We start from the raw sequence: 18,830 nt of genomic DNA, 5'->3' as shown, positions 1-18,830 counted from the left end.
ACTGGTGGTTCTTCCCATTAGTGTGGCTTGGTTGCCTGCGCCAGAAACCATCTCTGCTTAGCTCACGATAGGAAGGCATGTGTTGCACAGGGCCTGGTGAACTCCAGAGAGCTGGAGGAGAACGGGAATCCCCACACCAGCTGTGTCTGATTTGGGTTCTTATGTTGCGTTGGTTCTAAATTCAAATTCGAGAAGGAGAGAGATGATCTGGCGGACTTCACGTTCTTCAGGTGTTCCCTCCTGAAGAAGCACGCTGGGGAGGGTGCTGGATACGTGAAGGGGAATGGAGGCACTCCTACCAAAGAGGAAGCAGAGATGCGAACAGATCAACACAGCACATGTCCACTGCGATTTCGAAAGCTGCTTGGAGAATGCTGACGGCTGAATGCTTGAAGATGACTTGGGGAGCCTGCTAACACCCGACCTCACCTGAAGATACAGACCAGGGAATCTGTAAAGTCCTTCAGGGAATTGTGATGGGTCGTTGAGTTTGGAAATCAACGTAAGGGAAAATTATATAATGGTTGGGTTTGAATCCAGATTTGCCACTAACGAGCTGAGTGATCTTGGGCCAGTTACCTGCCCTCTCTGCCTCAGTTTCCTCCTGTGTGAAAATAGGATAAGCCAGCGCCCTCGTCAGGGGCTCAGGTGAGGATGAAGTGAGCTGGTCACAGGAAGGCCTTGTGCGCTGCCTGCACAGGGCATGTGGAGTCACTTCATTACCACCATGGTCCTTGTCTGGAGGGGGTGCCAGGACCCCCCCTCATCTCTGGCACAGCGTGCTGCCATCCTCTTGCCACAGAACAGAAAGACAGGCAGCTCCCGTGGCTGCTTGGGAGAGTCTAAGGAAACGATGGTAAGGTGATGGATGCCATTCTTTTGACTGTGAAGTGAATTCACGTGGTTCTGCTCCCATTCGCCATGCATGAAGATGGCTCGTGCAGGGCAGAACCAGCACGCAAGGTCAGCGCCGCTGCTTCTCTTGGGCCTTTGTCCCTCGCTGTCACAGAGACACAGAGCTTCCCATGGGGAAGAAGAAGCAAATGCATGACGTGAGCGTGGGACAGAGACCAACCGTCCCTCAGAAACTGACCGAAATCGACCGTACCTCCTGGCAGGCAGAGCTGCTGGGACTCGCCGGGGGAGGTGTCCTGTCCTGTGAATTGTTTTGGCGTCTCCTAGTTGGGGGTGGGACCAGCCTCAGAGCCTGAAGAGCAGTTTCCCAGCAGACCTCAGCCTGTGGAGCCTGCAGGCTTGGGGGAAACAGAGAATGGAAGGGCCGAGGACCCTGCTGAGAGGCAGCCTGGAGGGGTGTGGAAGGCGCTGGTCCCACTAGAAGGCCTCACTTCCAGTCGTCCTCTGTCTCTGACTCCATTCCCGGAGCTCCCCCACCTCTACTGGTTTTGGATTCTGGGATTTTCAGGTTTTTATTTCTTAACAATAACATCCAAGAGCCGGCATTCATAGATACAATTCTGTGTTAAGCGCTTTGCAATAATACTCTTTATTCTTCATTCCACTCTATGAGTAAGTACCATTGTTATCATCCCCAGTTTAGATTAGGAAACCGAGGCACTCAGAGACTGAGTTACCCAAGATCACATGACCGCTGAGTGGCAGAGCCGGGACTCACACCTCGGCAGCCTGGCCCCAGGCCACGTTCTTACTCCATACCCCAGACTCGTCACTCAGCCCTGTGCACCTGCACAAAGCGAACGGGAGGAGACACCCCTTTCCCCTGAGAACTGCCTTTCCCGGGATGCACCCCAGCAGCTCTGGGACCCCACAGTTTCGGCCTGTTGGGCCAGTGCACGTGGACTCCGGCCCCAAGCTTGAATGGCCCCACTCCCTCTTCCAGGAACTTAGAATTTGGATTTACAGATTCTGGTTTTAGTCTGGGCTGGTCATATGGTTTTTGAAAACTGTTGTTCAGGAAGAGTGTCCATCTTGATGAGTTCTCACACAGTGAACCTTTTCCTACAACCAGAACCCCCAAGGCCTTCTGTGCTCCCTTCCAGGCCCTACCCCAGCCCTGTCCTTCGAGGTCAGCAATAGGTTACCTGCTTTCTTTCCCATTGAACTGTTGAGCTTTATTTTACTTGGAAAGAACATAGAACATGAATTATACCTGCCTTTCCTAAGTGCACAGTACAGTGTTGTTGGCTGTAGACACTATGCTGTACAGCAGATCTAGAACTTACTCATCTCCCTTAATTTAAACTTTATGCCTGTTGCCTAGTAACCGCCCATTTCCTTCTCCCCCAACCCCTGAGACCCCCCCTTCCACTCTGATTCTGTGAGTTTGACTATTTTAGATCCTCATAGAAGGGCATCAGGCAGTCTTCCTGTGTCTGGCTTATTTCACTTAGCACAGTGTCCTCCGGTTCACCCATGCTGGCCCATATTGCAGAACTGCCTTCTTTTTAAAGCTTGAACCATATTCTGCTGTGTATCTACCCATGTTCTGTGTCCACAGATCTGCCAATGGCCGTTTAGGTTGTTCCCACCCGGCTGTTGTGCATTGCGTAATGGCGCTGCAGTGCTAGAACCTCCCTGATCCCGATGTCAACTCTTGTGGATAAATACCCAGAAGCAGGATTGCTGGATTATATGGTAGCTCCATTTTTTATTTTTTGAGGAGCCTCCAAGTGGGCTAGCGACTTATATAGACATTTCTCCAAAGAAGACATGCGAATAGTCAACAGGTACATGAAAAAGTGCCAGTGTCACCAAGCATCAGGACATGGGAATCAATCCACAACGAGGTCTCCCCCCACACCTGTTAGGGTGACATTTAAAAACAAACCCAAAGGACAGGTGTTGGTGCTGGCGGAGGAACAGGAACCCTCGCACCCTGGCGGGAATGGGGGTGGCCCAGCCACTGTGGGAGCAGTGTGCTGGCTGCCTTTGAACTCTGTACGGAGGGGGTTATATAGTTGGCCTTCTTCTGTGTTTGGCTGCTTTCCCCAATATTTTGTGTGTGGCCACATGACTTTGAAATGATGACAGCATCACATTTTTCTGGATGGTCAACTCAAAGCCAGCGGGCCAGGCAGGTAAATGAATCAGTCAAGTGTGTGCTGACAGGGAGTGTCCGTCCGGTGCGCGTGCACCCTGTCCAAAAGGGGCAGCCGCCTGCTCGGCTCCAGTGGTTTTATTCTCGCTATTTAAAGGACCAGCGTCCAGATTTTCCAAGTTTTCAAGAGAAGTCTCCTAATTTTAGATGTTGACAGATCAGTCGAGGATTACAGCTGTGGTGTATGTGAAGCACATTTACGGCTGGATTCATGTGTCTGCATTAGGGGGTCAGACTGCTAGCAGAAGGGCTCCTTCCCCCATGCAGGGAGTAGAACACATGGACTGAGTCGAGCCAGCCTTCTTTGGGGAGTAAGGGCGAGCAGCAGTTCAGGGCAAGAGCTCTAAAAGCATGAAGAGGCCCCCTTTCCCTGGCAGTGTGGCCCAGCTTTCCGTTGGCTGGGCTTAGGAAGCAGCGGCCGCAGCGCCCCCTGCTGGACTCAGCACCTTCCGTATCAGGCGGGATCTGCAGGTGGGTTGGCTCCTCCTGAAGCTCTGGAGGGTCACTCAGCACTCTGCCTGTTTATAAGCACCTGCTGCCGCCAGGACTGGGGAGGCACCCGCGAAGATTCGCCGTGGCTTCCTGTGTTGGTCAGTCCCCCACGCCACCCACCGCCAGACGTAGCCACGCTAACTCCTTCCACTTGGGAGAATCGGGCCCTTCCCTCCAGCCACGCCCCACCTTTCTCTACATTGAGACCCACTGGAAGCATTTCTGGCATTTACTTGGCACCTGTCCCTGACTTCTGGGCTGAAATAGGTTCTCCTGTTTTCACACCTGCCTTCTGGAACCTTCAGTGGCTGTTTGGGGGGAGGGCAGGGTGACATGTGCCGGCTCAGGTTGGGGTCTTGCGTGTTAATTAAGAGCATGGCACCTGGGTTCACACCTCGGCTCTGCTACTTACTAGCTGAGTGACTTTGGACAAGTCTCCTAACTTCTCTGTGTTCTTATTTCTTCATTTTCAAGACGAGGGTGATAAGGTGTCTACTTCATAGGGATGAATAGATGCAAAGAGCTCAAAACGGTGCCCAGCACTTTATATACGTGTTTGCTGGGCCCACAGTGGTGAGCCTGCTTTTGCCTTCAAGCTTGGCCTTCAGGTCTTGGTTCTGTTTCTTATTTCTGCATCTCAGCCCTTCCTCATGCAACTTTCTTTGACCCCCTTGGCCCCGTAATTGAACCCCCAAAGTCCCACAGAGCAATGGGAAGTCTTGGGCCTCTAACTCCATGCTCCCAGACTTTCCCCATCTGCTTACTGCCAACCCCTATTGTACCTCCGACATAATAATCGTGGCTAACACTTATGTAGCACCTAGCATGTCAGCTGCTGTTCTAAGTGACTTGTAGACACTCGCTCATGGCATCCTCACCCTTTGAGAAAGAGACTTTTATATGCCCATTTTATAGAGCTGGAGACTGAGGCTGACAAGTTATCCAACCTGCCAACTCATGACTAATAAGCCGAGTCTGGATTTGAACTTGACCTGGCCGTAGAGTCTGCTCTTAACCACCACGATGTACTGCTACCCTCTCCTTCATCCTCACAGAGAGAAACCCTGTGCAGACTCACTCAGCCCCCCTGGTCCGGCATCCTCCGGTCCTGATTCCCTGACTCCTCTCTGTCATTTCCACATTGCTGTGGCGTCGTCTTTCTGAAAATCAGATGTGAGCACGGCACTGGACCTGCTGAAAACATGTCCGCGGGTTAGCCTCTGGTGCGGCTCATGAGCAGGGCCGGTGCACATCCCTTTGCCAAGCGTGCACACCCGCTCATTCTGCTGCATCGGAATCCTGTTGCCTCTGCCCACGTCGTTCTCCAGCACCCCCTTTGGAAGAGAGATCACATGGCCTCCCCACTTGTGGGCCCATTCATCCCTCTGGCTTTTTTTTTTTTTTAATAATTTTTATTGATTTAGAGAGGAAAGAGAGAGGGGGAGAGAGATAGAAACATCAATGATGAGAGGGAATCATTGATCAGCTGCCTCCTGCACATCCCCCACTGGGGATCAAGCCCGCAACCCGGGCATGTTCCCTGACTGGGAATCAAACTAGGACCTGGTTCACAGGTCACACCGGCCATGTCTGGCCTCTTTGACCACTCCCTTCCCCGCCTCTGAGCTGTCTTCTTTCGCTCCCGTGCCCCAGCAGTCCTCCCACCACTAGGCATTTGCACACGCTGCCCACTGCCCGCCACAGCTTTCAGTGAGTTCCCCCTGAGTCAGTGAGTCTCAACCCTGGTTGCATAGCCGGATTATCTGTGGGGTGTCGTAACCAAGTACTGGTGCCTGGGCCCAATGTAGGCAGGTGAAATAGAACTGGTGGCTGAGTCCAAGCTCCCAGTGGGTTCAGGGTGCGTCCAGGGTTCAGCCCTGGTTGACTCCTACACATCACAGGGGTGTGACATGGTGACAAAGAGCCCAAATTTAGGATCCAGATCACTAGCTGTGTGACCTTGGGCAACTTACTTAACTTCTCTGTGCTCCAGTTTTCTCCCCTGTGAAAAAAGGGTGATAATAAACCTGTTTCGATGATGGTCAAATGAGTTAATTATGTGTAAAGCTCTTAGCGCAATGCCTGGTGGTGTTGGCTGCTGCTATAGTAGTAATCACCATTGTTATCATAAGTCCCTGAAGGTGGGGTCGGTGACACTGCTGAGTCCCTCACAGCTACATGTGACACGGGGCCTGAGAGCTCTTCGGAAACTGCGGAGCAGCGTGGGCCTAGTGAGGGTCTTGGCAGAGGGTGGCGGGTGGGCGTGCACAGAACTCGTCTCCCCAGCGTGGCCTCGTCTCTGGGATCTTGGGTCTGGATGTCAGGATCGTTAGGATTGGAGCCTGCATGGGCTGGTGGCACCGAGCCCCTGGCGCTGGTGGTGGCCCCAGCTTTCTTCCTGTCCTTCTACAGGAAGGGTCTCTCTGCTCCTCTGAAAGGCAGACTTGGGTGTGCGGGGGCCTCCAAGCAGAGGGAGCTCTGCACCCGGAAAACCAGCCTACAGCGCCTGTGCCCTGGTCTTGCCTTTGGGCGACCCCCACTCAGCAGGGAGAGGGGTGCAGACCATGTCTTGTCCCTCAGCCGGCTGCTGTGGGGAGCGGAGGCCGCCGGGGCAGGGATGTGTGCTTGCTTTGCGGGTGCCTGAGGGCTCATATCTAACGGGAGCCTGTGATCTGTTGCAGTGTGACTGCTCCTTGAACCCGCTGCTGTGCACTCTGAGCTACGGATTCACACTGTGGCCTCCACAGGAAGAGGCGGGCCCCTCTGTGAACAGCCTGGACCACCCAGGTTCTCAGCATTGAAAGCCCCTGGGAATGCCAGCGTCACCCCTTTGTGTTCTGAAGGGGGAACTGAGACCAGAGTGTGGAAGTGACTTGCCCAAGGTCACAGATGGAGCTTTCACTCTCAGTTAGCATCAGGTGCTCCGAGCCCCGCCCTGTGCTAAGTAAGCACAGAGTAATCACGATTGTGTTAATCTTTCAAGTCTAGAAAGAAGAAATGGCTCTTACATTCAGCAAACACCTGAATAGTATTTCTCTAAGTGCCAGGCACTGTGCTGAGCCCTTTACAAATATTAACTCATTAAATTCTCATAATCCTATGAGGATTTAATGCCATTATTATTTTTACTTTAAAGCACAGAGAGGTTAGGTAAACTGCCCAAAGTCACACAGCTGGGAAATCCGTGAGCTGGGCTTCAGCCCCACGCAGCCTGGCCTTGCAGTGCAGGCTGCTCTTCTGCAGTGTCCCACCACATGGCAGCTCTTGTCTCCATTTTAAAGGAGAGAAGATCGAGGCTCTCATGGCGCGTAGGTAACTTGCTCAAGGCCCATGACTGGGAAGCAAGAGCTGGGGTTGCATTTGACCATCCAGCTTTAAAGTCTTATTATGAGCTCTCTACTCAATTTCCTCTACCGGGGGCTGGGGTCTCATAGCTTCGGGGCCTGAGCTGGGGGCAGGGAAGGGGGGCTGAGGCAGAGCTGGGAGCCAGGCAGGTGGGGAGGGTGGAGGAGGGACTGGGGGTGGTGTCAGCCAGGTCCTGGCTTGAAGCAGGACCTCATGCAGCTGAATTGCTCACAGAGCCCCAGCCAGGTGGCTTGGGCCCCAGTTACGCCTCATCCTTCAGATCTTAGCTCAGACTTCACCTCCGCAGGGAGGGCTCCCAGACCTCTCTGTCCATCTGAACCCCTCGCTACAAACTCTCTCAGCCCCACGGGCTCCTCCTTCCCAGCACTTGAAAGTATACATTTATTTGTGCTTTTTTACTGTCTTCTTCCTGGGAGCTCAGGAGGGCGGACCTGTGTGTGATTTTGCTCACCCGGCACCTGCCCACGCAAGGTGCTTGGCGAGTATTTGGTGAATAAATGATAAACACATGGATGGCTCAGGCTTTAGTGGAGGAAATTGGTGCAGAAAAATGCAGAGTGAAGTTCAAGAAGTGGGGACACATTTGGGGTTTATTGGGAAAAGTTACAACTCAGTAGACATAGGGATGCCCTGGTCAGCAGTAATTCCCTATGAACGATGGTGAGTGCCTGCTGTTGACTGAGTACCTGCTCTCTGTCAAGCAGCTGTCTTAAAGGTTTAGTAATGCAGTCACCATGACAACCCAGGAGTAAATATGATGTGATCGCTGGTGACAGAGAGGGAACTGAAGTGTGGAGAGTCCCGGCATGCGGCCAGGGTGCGGCTGTGAGCGGGGGAGCTGGCATTTGAATCCAGACCACCTGGCCGCGAGCCTCGCCCACTGACCACCTCTGCACGGTGCACTGGCTCCTGTGCCAGGGGCTCCCTGGCCAGGCCAGGCCTCACCTGCTGGAAAAGATGTGGCTTCTCAGATCCTGGTGACCTTGGCATCGACGGGGCGGAGTCTGCAGGTCGAATGCCAGATGCCTTGGTGCCTCGTAGGGTCGGGCTGGCTCGCACAGGCACACAGCCTTCCAGGGGAAAACTCCGAGTGCTGAGAGCACGAGGGCTCCCCTGCTCCCTGAGGGTGGGTCTGCACCGACCGAGGCTCAGCAATGGATGTAGCGGCTGCTGCCTCGCTCTCCCTTGCTATGCTGCTGGGCGTTGGGATGGGGGAGTTACCAACTCAGATGCCTGCGGGGGCCAAGCCGTGCCCAGCAGGGCTGGTGGCCAGGACTCTGCTCCACCCCAGGGCTGCCTTCAGGAGAGCGGGCTCAGTGGCCCCAGTGCTCAGCCACCCCGTCCGTCTCTGCTCTCTGGGCTGCCAGCCCTGACTCTGTCCCACACCTCCCTCCACCCACCCCCCAGCTCGGCTCCCGCACCCGGCACGTGGCACCGCATAGGTCCCTGTTGGGAATTCTCATGGGCCCAGCTCAGCTTTTATAAATTGCATGTCACTGACCAGACCTGGGCCCATCAGCATGAGGTTAGACACACTACTGTCCCCTGAGCTGGTGCTGTAGGTGGGGATTTTTCTAGAGGGGACAAGACGTAGGGCTGGCAAATGTTAGCATTTCCAATATATTCTGGAAGAATATGTGGGTGAGAATAACCATGCAAGTTTTGAAAGCAGACAGTAATGCTGGCAGGGGGTGGGTGGGTATAAATACATGTTTCTAGATGATATTATAAACCTATGCCATGTTTAAAGAGGATGGCACTGCGGCAGGAATGGAGAGACAATCAGTGGAGCATAAGAGACGATTTAAAAATGAACAAGGATTCCTGAGAAAGTAGCGGAGGACAAAAGAGGCCTTTCAGATCCGCAGGCAGAAGAACAGCCCATGCAGTTTTTGTTACAACTGACTACACACCAAGAAAAAATTACAGGCCTTTCCCCGGAGCGCCTGCTACCATGGATGGCGAGGGAAACAATGATTTCAGAGCAGAAAGTGAAACGGTCAGAGAATGAAGTTACAGGGGCGTTACCGCAGCAGCGGAGACAGACAGGAAGGAAAGGGGAAACCAGAGAAAATTTGTTACCAGCCATTTAGAAAGAAACCAACCTGCATTTAAACCCGGACACAGGCTGTGGACAGAGTTCCTGACACACGGATGGTTATTAACTGTTTATTTCCACCAGTGACTCCTGGGCAGTTCCATGCAGTAACTCACTGAGCCTCTCGTCGTCTTAGGAACTGGGCATTGCTGTGATCACTTCCCATTTCCACACGAAGAAACTGACATTTAAAAGGGCTGAATGACTGGCCCGAGGGAGCAGCCCATGGCTGCCTGCCAGAGCTGCGTTACACGTGAGCATGGCTGTGGATTAACCCGGACGGGGACAGTGGCTCCAGAACCCATCTTAACCCAGGAAACCGGACTTAAAGTGCCACGGAAATGTACATGTCAGACGCTTGTCCTGCAAACGGAATCTTTAGTTATTTGCCAGAGGAGTGGGGCTGGAAGAGGGCATGGTGTGTCAAACGCAGGAGCAAACGATTACCAGGCACGTGCTCACATGTACACACACACACACACACACACACACACACACACACACGAGCGCGCGCGCATGCGAGTTCACACAGCCTTATCAGCTCTATTCCCTCTCCAGGGACAAATCGCAGTATAATCACAGCTTCTAACATTACACACACTTCATGTTCACAAAACCTCAGCCCACATGCTTCCCTGTCTCTTGGGAATTTGGGGCATTTTCTGTGCACATTGGGGCCCCGTGAAGTGGTACCTGCTGGGGGGGTTTTGTGGTTCCCAGAAAAACAGTCAAATGAGCTACTTTAACATCTATACAAAGGTACGTCTTCCTCCCTGTCCACTCTGCCCCTTCGCCTCCACAGATGTGCATGGTCACTCGCCTCCGCTGCTCCCTGCCATGTCCCTCTGTGCGGGGCTGGGAGTACTGTGTCCCTCTGTACCGTGTCCCTCTGTACCGTGTCCCTCTGTGCGGGGCTGGGAGTACTGTGTCCCTCTGTGCCGTGTTCCTCTGTGCGGGGCTGGGAGTACCGTGTCCCTCTGTGCGGGGCTGGGAGTACTGTGTCCCTCTGTGCGGGGCTGGGAGTACTGTGTCCCTCTGTGCGGGGCTGGGAGTACCGTGTCCCTCTGTACCGTGTCCCTCTGTACTGTGTCCCTCTGTACCGTGTCCCTCTGTGCGGGGCTGGGAGTACTGTGTCCCTCTGTGCGGGGCTGGGAGTACCGTGTCCCTCTGTACCGTGTCCCTCTGTGTGGGGCTGGGAGTACCGTGTCCTTCTGTGCGGGGCTGGGAGTACCGTGTCCCTCTGTACCGTGTCCCTCTGTGTGGGGCTGGGAGTACCGTGTCCTTCTGTACCGTGTCCCTCTGTACCGTGTCCGTCTGTGTGGGGCTGGGAGTACCGTGTCCCTCTGTATCGTGTCCGTCTGTGTGGGGCTGGGAGTACCGTGTCCCTCTGTACCGTGTCCCTCTGTGTGGGGCTGGGAGTACCGTGTCCCTCTGTACCGTGTCCCTCTGTGTGGGGCTGGGAGTACCGTGTCCCTCTGTACCGTGTCCCTCTGTGTGGGGCTGGGAGTACCGTGTCCCTCTGTACCGTGTCCCTCTGTGTGGGGCTGGGAGTACCGTGTCCCTCTGTACCGTGTCCCTCTGTGCGGGGCTGGGAGTACCGTGTCCCTCTGTACCGTGTCCCTCTGTGCGGGGCTGGGAGTACCGTGTCCCTCTGTACCGTGTCCCTCTGTGTGGGGCTGGGAGTACCGTGTCCTTCTGTACCGTGTCCCTCTGTACCGTGTCCGTCTGTGTGGGGCTGGGAGTACCGTGTCCCTCTGTATCGTGTCCGTCTGTGTGGGGCTGGGAGTACCGTATCCCTCTGTGCGGGGCTGGGAGTACTGTGTCCCTCTGTACTGTGTCCCTCTGTACTGTGTCCGTCTGTGTGGGGCTGGGAGTACCAGCCGTGCACTCTGCGACCCTCCTCACTTTCTCACGATAAATGGTAACCTGCCACCCACACATTTCTGCACCTGGGTTTCCGTTTCCTTTCTCAGTGTCACTCACGAATACCCCGTGACGATTCCACACCAGCGCGGCGCTTCCGTTCCTTGGGGTGCCCCTCGGTCCCTCCGCGGGCGGTGCTGTGGGTTGTCAGCAGCCCCCCTCCAAGGGCTGTTGGGGAGGTTTGCTCGGACACCCTCTCCTTCGAGGCACAGCCGTGCCCTGTCCCATTGCTCTGCGCTGGGTTGGCCTCCAGCACAAACGCCAGGCGGTGGGGTGAGGGTGCAGAGGGGGAACCAACCGCATGTACGTGCGATGGACGGGCAGATGGATGTTCTCGTTTTAAGCTTTCGTTCTCAGACCTGTCTAGTCCATGTCCAGGTGTAGGAGGGAAAAACAGAATTTGCACATTGGTTTCCCGAGTGTACAGTCTTGCGGAGTTTTGTTTTAAAATAGTTTTATTTAAGTAAAAATGGCATGTGAGTTAAAACGAAGTGCTGCATAAATCATTCCACAGGCGGCACATGGCCGTGCAACATCAGGACGGCTCCTGCGCTCAGCATGGCCGGTTTCCCCACCACAGAATCTCCGGGGGCACTGGTTTTTATCTCCATTTCACGGACAAGGAGCCGGAGGCCCAGAGAGGTGTCACTTGCCTGAGGTCACATGGCGACTCCAGAGCCTGCGCCGGAGCCCCCCCCGCCCCCCCTTCCAAGATGATTCCCGGTCGGGTCTCCCCTCCGCCTGCCTGTGGGCCCTGCGAGTGGCCCTTCAGGGGCTTCTGTGCTGAGCAGTGGGGGTGGCACAGCCTGAACTCACAGCCTGAACTTCCTCCCCGACCTGGTGCTTCAATAAGCTTCCTTCTTCCTGCAGCTCGGCCTCCGCTCAGCCAGAGTGCAGCCACCTGTGAGCAGGCCACACGGCCATGCCGACCGGAGAGGCTGTTTTAGGCTTTGACTCAGCGGTTTGTTTCTGATCTGTGCTTCTCCCTTCTTAGCCTTGGTCCTGGGGTTGGGTGCTCACCATGAAGACTCTGGTTGTGGGGCGGGCGGAGGGCACCCCAAGTGGCTGTCACTGGCCGGTGCTGCATTTGTCCTCATCTGTAACCCCCTGTCAGGTAGGGGCCCCCTGGGGGAGACTCAGGGGCAGGGGGGCAGCCAGGTGTTCTGCCCGCTGTCCCCACTGCCGGAGCCTGACACACTGGGCTCCACGCCTGTCTCTCTCGTTGTCTTGCTTGGAGACTTCAGGTAGTTTCCTTTCCTAAGCCTCGCTGGCCGTCTGGACGTCCAGAATAACACTGTCCCCCGCCCCCGTCCCCCTCAGTGGCCAGAGTGAGGGTTGGATGACATGACCTGGAGCGCCCGGCGCTGTGCGTGGCAGGCGGTCTGTGCTCAGTTCATGGTGACAGCAAAAGTCACAGCAGGTGATTAGCATTTTGTTGTCATTCTTCAGTCTCTTGACTCAGGATCAGAAGCGGAAGGAAACGTGGAAATGCAAGCTCGCCTAGGACAGAGCATGGTGGGCCTGAGCCACAGGAAATATGGGACAGGAGTCACTTCAGGGTCTAAGGTACCCGATTCGGGGGGTGGAGAGATGACCAGGGCCTGGAAACCAGGTGGTGATGCTGTGATAGGGATACGGGGGCCTCGACCCTATCTCGGGGAGCATCTGGTCATGAGCCCAGTGAACTCACCCAGGACTTGAGGAAGTGTGCTCGCATGTGGCTGGGCCCCGCCAGTGTGCTGCAGGGAGAGGGGGTGGGTGTCTGGCAGAGGGGCCAGGTGGGGAGGAAAGAGTGAGGCAGGCGTGGTTTGAGACAATAGGGAACGGTGGGGACTGTGGAGAACTGGACTGCGTATCCCTTCCCTGGAGGGGACAGCGGCTGCTCAGCCCGCAGCAATGTGTTAGTGTTGCCACTACTTGTGGGCTTTTTAAAAGGAGCCAGAAATTTACATTTTGAGCTGACATTTCATGATTTTTAAATATTTTCAAATCAAAGAAGTCAAATTTTTAAGAAGCACCATCTGGGCCAAAGGCAGCCTGTTTCCCAGCTCAGTTTGCAAGCACGGATGCCAGCTGTGGCCCCTGAGCATGAGGGAGGCCCCGGGCTGGGGATGGAGATGGATGCAGAGGCCCCTCCCACGTGGCGGGGGTGGGGGGGTGGGGGTAGGGTGGGGGTGGGACCTGACTGCAGAACAGGATGTGGGAGGGATGGAGGTGGGCGCTGCACCTTTGAATGGGATCAAACAACACGTAGGGAGCGTTCTGACTCGAGCTCCCTGGACCCCAGGGCAGGTCAGCAGGATCCTCGGAGCTGGGAAGGGAAGTGTTTTGGTTAAAGACAGAGCTGACCTTTAACCCGTCCCACTTGCATAGGGTGCCAGTTGTGAAAATACTGACATACTTTTCACCAATTGGTAAGTAGCCACTGGACCCATGAGCCTCCCCTTCATGCCTTCCCCCCACCCTCTCCCCCTGCTGGCCCCTCATCACCTCACCTCGCTATGACCGGCAATGAAAGGGTTAGCTCCCAGCACAGCCGCCCTTGCTCCTCAGCCTGGTCAGTGGGCAGTGCCTGAACCCTAGGGCTGTAACTCCCAGCCCTCCGCCCTGTTGCAGTGTTGCAGGTAGCGGCTGCCCACCTGGGTCGCTGACGCACGAAGGAGGATGTGTAGAGGCCACGGGGGCGTCAGGTGGAATTGTAGGGCAGGTCCCCAGGGGACTGGAACCAGGCCCCATCCGAGGTCACGTGACCTTTGTCCTTGCCCCTCTCTCTTCCTTGGAGCCCACCTCAGCCTGGGGCTGCCTGTCCCCTGGCCACCTGCGTCCCAGCCACCAGCCATGGGAGCCACTGGAGCCAAATATCACCTGTCTGCCAGTCGCCAGTGTCCAGGGAGTCGGGCCTCCAGGTGCAAACGCGTCCACCTTGGAGATGGCACCACAGGGACAGGCACGGGCGGGCTCCCTCAGGGCTGTCCTGGGGACCATGTGGCTGTCTTTCGAGCTCTCCAGGTGGGAGAGGTGGGGGGCATGCCCTGCTCGGTCCAGTGTCTGAGGGACTGTGGGGTGGGGGGTGGAGTGGGCACTTGCAAGTCTGAATCCCCCTGAAAGCTAAGGCAGGGGACGAGGGAGGAGGAGCCTCCAACAGCCTCCACGTGGCCCGTAAACGAACTTCCCCGGCTGCTTGCTGATTGGCTCCTTCCTCCTGGCCGGCTCTCGTGCGTCTGCACAGCTCTCCCCGCGTCGTTGTCGTTTTCTTAAGCACCGCGTGCATTTGCAGGGCTCTCAGTGGTCAGGGCTGGTCTCAGCCCGCAGCTGCCACCACAGCTCTCCGGCTCAGCCGTGGCAGCCCCGCGGAGCCTTGGGCAGGGCCCTGCACCCCCGCTCTCTCCGGTTCCTCACCTGTAAAGGCGGTGGGGTAGTAACTGGAACGTACTTCATAGGGGTGTTAGACGATTAAGTACGTTCATGGCCGTTTGTCCCTGAAAATAGCTCCAGGCATGAGCCAAAGCTCAACAACTGTGAACTCTCGCTCTTTAAATATTTATCGAGCTCCTCCTCTGTGCCAAATGCAACATTTGCCCTGGGATATAACGGAGAGCACATTCGGTCATGATGCGTGCAGTCTGTCAGCTAGGGAACTGGGTAAGTGGCTGTAACAAGTAGCCCTTAGATACAGTGACTGAAGATAGAAGGTAGGTTTTTCTCAAGTGTCTGTCCCAAGGGACAAAGTCCAAGGCTAGTGAGGATGGTTTTATCCGTTCGACAGCTGGTCCAAGTTTGAGTCTCGAGTGGTCACTTCCAGTTCTCAGCATCCTCCAGCTGGTGTGAAGGGGAAAGGGGCCCCCAGGGCCGGGGTGTTTATACACCTCTCTTTTAAGGGAGCCGACCCCACAGCACGCATGTCCCATTGGCCGGAACTCAGTCACAGTGGCCCACCAGCTGCAAGGGAGGCCGGGAAATGCGGTCTCTCACGGGCGGCTGTGCTCTGCTGTAACTCCAGGATTCTGTTATTAAAGGGAAGAGTGGGTGCTGGTGGGAACCCGGCAGTCTCCGCCACCGCCTGCGGACTCTTTATTGGACCTTGAACTCTGTTCTGTAGGTGATGAGGTCCTAGCAGAGGGCCTCATCCCAGATAGCGGTTCCCAACCTTCTTTTGGCCACGCCCCACCTAAGCATCTCTAAAATCCTGACACCCCCCCACCCCCCGACATAGAATTCTTATTCTTCAAAAAGTGAGCTCCTGTTCACGTGGAGGAAGCCTAAAAGCCATTAACTTGGTCTAAACAAGCTTCCAAAGAACATGGCACCCATGAAAGAGAAAAATAAAAGAACGAAAGGACAGTTGAAGTACTGAGGAAGAGATCACTAAGAAACTGTTAAAAATATAATATGAAGTGATATGAAAAAATAGCAAATAACATTTCAAGACATATAATAGAGAACTGAAATGCATAAATGTGTCAGTATATCTATAATAATAAAAGCGTAATATGCTAATTAAACTGGACAGCCGAATGACCTTCCAGACGACCTTCTGGATGAAGCCAGGGCCTCAAGGGCCGAGCCCCTTGCACGAATTTTGTGCATCGGACCTCTAGTACATTATATACTGTACTAGAGGCCCGGTGCACAAAAATTTGTGCACTGGGGGGGGGGGGCCCAGCCTGGCCTGTGCCCTCTCACAGTCTGGGACCCCTCGGGAGATAATGACCTGCTGGCTTAGGCCTGCTCCCGGGTGGCAGAGGGCAGGCCCAATCCCTAAGTGCAGCCCCTGGTCAGGCTCAGAGCAGGGCCGATTGGGGAGTTGGGGCGCCGCCCCGTCATGCACAGAGCAGGGTGGATCGGGCGGTTGCAATGCCACCCCCGTCACGCACAGAGCAGGGCCGATCAGGGGGTTGGGGCGCTGCCCCCTGTCACTCACAGAGCAGGGCCGATCAGGGGGTTGGGGCGCTGCCCCCTGTCACTCACAGAGCAGGGCCCATCAGGGGGGTTGGGGCTCCGTACCCTGTCACGCACAGAGCAGGGCTGATCAGGGGGTTGAGGAGCTCCCCCCTGTCACTGACAGAGTAGGGCCAATAGGGGAGTTGGGGCACCGCCCCCTGTCACACACAGAGCAGGGCGGATCAGGAGGTTGGGGCGCTGCACCCTGTCACACTCAGGGCAGGGCCAATGGGGAGGTTATGGCTCTACCCTGTCACACACAGAGCAAGGCCCGTGGAGGGGGGAGTTGGGGCGCCACCCTCTATCACCCACAGAGCAGGGCCGATCAGGGGGTTGGGGCACCGCCACTGTCACACTCAGGGCAGGGCCAATGGAGAGGTTATGGTTCTACCCTGTCACACACAGAGCAGGGCCGATCAGGGGGTTGGTGTGCTGCACCCTGTCACACACAGAGCCGCAGGGCAATCGGGGGATTGGGGAGCTCCCCCCCTATCAGGCACAGAGCAGGGCTGATCAGGGGGTTTGGGCGCTGCCCCCTGTCATGCTGATCCCGGTGCCAGGAGGCATATTATCCTTTTACTATATAGGATAGAGGCCTGGTGCACGGGTAGGGGCTGGCTGGTTTGCCCTGAAGGGTGTCCTGGATCAGGGTGGGGGTCCCCACTGGGGTGCCTGGCCAGGCTGGCTGAGGGGCTGAGGGCTGTTTTCCCGCTGGCAGTTGACTAAAAGCTTCCAACAGCTCCTTGTTTTCTTTTCTTTTTTTTATTCTGGGCCAGCTTTAGCTCTGAGGCCTCGCTGCTGAAAACATGGATACAATGTTGCGGTCCGGGGCTGACTGAAAGCCGGTTTTGTTTAGCTTCTTATTTGCAACATAGTAATAGTTGCTTAGAGTTGCAGTTGAAAGGCCGGCAAGTGAGGCGGGGAACGTTGGAGTCTGCAGTTCCTGGAGGAAGCAAGCCTCCCTGCTCGCTTCAGTGCATGGCTGCCGGCCGCCATCTTGGCTGACAGTTAATTTGCATAAGGATACGCTGATTAGCCAATGGGAAGGGTAGCGGTCGTATGCCAATTACCATGTTTCTCTTTTATTAGTGTAGATATGAGGCCCCTAGAACCATAAGAAATGCAGAAAATGCACTGTTAATAACTCATTCTCAAATTGCTCCCCTTAAAGGTTAAATTGCCCCTGTGGGGTGTGTGCCCCCGTTGGGAACCACTGCACCAGAGGCTTGCTGAGAGGTGGAGGGAGCACGGGAGCGAGTGCACGGTCTGTCTGTCGTGTGCACTGTGCCTGCTGTCCCGGGCGTCCTTGCTGCAGGCAGGGACGGCAGGCTGGGTGCTCAGACAGAGGCCCTGCAGGCAGGCACAGCGAGTGTGCTGCGACTGACGGGGGAGCCTGGCTCCTCCCTCCTTGGCCCCTTCGGCCACTGGTTACCAGGCACCACGTCTGGCCCAGGCTCCAGCGAAGGTCCTAACAGGCGTGAGGAGTGGGGCGGGCTCTCCAGGGACCCTGCAGAGGGACGCATGCGCTGACGCGGGCCTCTCATCTTCTCTTGGCCTAGGACCCCCGGAGCAAGCACAAGTTCAAGATCCACACCTACTCCAGCCCCACCTTCTGTGACCACTGCGGGTCGCTGCTGTACGGACTCATCCACCAGGGGATGAAATGTGACAGTAAGTACCCCGGCTCAGAGGCTCCACCTGCTGGCTAGCAACACTCCCCGGCGAGTCCAGTCAGGGCTCCTGCTTATCTGCACCAATCGGAAGCCTTGGCCTCCCCCCCCCCCCCCCCCCCCCCGCACTGTGCTGAAGTGGAGGCTGCTGGGGTATTAGGGCCCCTGTCCCCCAACCCCCTGCTGTGCTGGAGTGGGGGCTGCTAGGGTATTAGGGGCCCCTGTCCCCCCCAATCCCCTGCTGTGCTGGAGTGGGGGCTGCTGGGGTGTCAGCTTGGCCAAGTCCCCTCATGAACATCTTCCCTCACTTGTTACCTGCCACCTGGTACTGAAGTTAGTGACTGGCTTCAGAGCCCGTGGGGTGTGTGGGGTGCACCCTTAGCCTTCGGGAGGCTGGACAAGCTCCACCTCCTCTGACCCTCAGGGCGGGGGTGGGGGGTTGGAGGAGCCTCCTGATGTGACCCAGCTGGCGGGCTTGCTGCGGCCAAGCTTGGGGGTCTCAGCTGCCTGGAAGGGAGGAGGGGAAGGAGGCCCAGTGCCTGGTGGGGACAGGCCTGCCACCACCCCGGCCAACCTGAGCCTCGCCCCGGCCCCCAGCCTGCATGATGAACGTCCACAAGCGCTGCGTGATGAACGTCCCCAGCCTCTGCGGCACGGACCACACGGAGCGCCGCGGCCGCATCTACATCCGGGCGCACATCGAGGGGCCAGTCCTCACCGTCCTCGGTAGGTGGCCGGGTGGGGGGGCTGTTTCCATCACCGATGGGGAGGGCCCCGCGACCCCCTCTGCTCCTGCCCCACAGCCCTTCCCGCCGCAGCACCTGGGGCTGGAGCTCAGGATACACCCCCAACCCCCCCTTCCCACTCTCTCAGCGTCTGTGGAGTGTGCACCTCTGGCTCCCTTAGTAGGACAGCAGGGAAGCGGTGCTGGGCTCTTTCCGTGTTTCCCGTGGGAGGAAGCAGGTCTTGATGAGAAACCCCGGGAGAGCATCGCTCCTGGGGGTGGAGGTGCAGGGACTTCCCGTGTGTTGGAAATATTTCTTTCTGGCACCTGACAGTGGCTTCGCTGGTCCCTGGTGCACATCCTCCATACCTTTGGTACTTCTGAAATATTTCTAATAGGAAGGAGGGCCACTCAGCCTGCCGGGGGCGGGGGGGGGGGGGTGCAGTGGGACTGGGGACGAGAGAGCGAGGTGTCCGTCACTCATGTCATGGGCCGTCCCAGAACCTCTGCCCCCCCAGGAAGCTTGGGCGAGGTGGAGGC

General features: G+C 56.3%; 1 protein-coding gene across 2 annotated transcripts in view; it reads left to right on the top strand.

Annotated features, from left to right (window-relative positions):
• The window catches only part of PRKCB (protein kinase C beta), a 290,571-nt gene that overhangs the window by 159,427 nt on the left and 112,314 nt on the right, over positions 1-18,830 (top strand). For both annotated transcript variants that reach the window (XM_070413662.1, XM_070413661.1), the window contains exons 4-5: positions 17,456-17,567; positions 18,164-18,292. In XM_070413662.1, coding sequence (XP_070269763.1) covers positions 17,456-17,567; positions 18,164-18,292 — 241 coding nt within the window. The remainder of the gene's footprint in view (positions 1-17,455; positions 17,568-18,163; positions 18,293-18,830) is intronic.

This window comes from Myotis yumanensis, unplaced genomic scaffold (genome assembly GCF_028538775.1).
Source record: "Myotis yumanensis isolate MYYU_CA2020_CCGP unplaced genomic scaffold, mMyoYum1.0.hap1 SCAF_4, whole genome shotgun sequence".
In the NCBI taxonomy this organism is placed as follows: Eukaryota; Metazoa; Chordata; class Mammalia; order Chiroptera; family Vespertilionidae; genus Myotis; species Myotis yumanensis.
The sequence above is the reverse complement of the archived record's forward strand: the minus strand, read 5'-3'. Positions and strand labels throughout refer to the sequence as shown.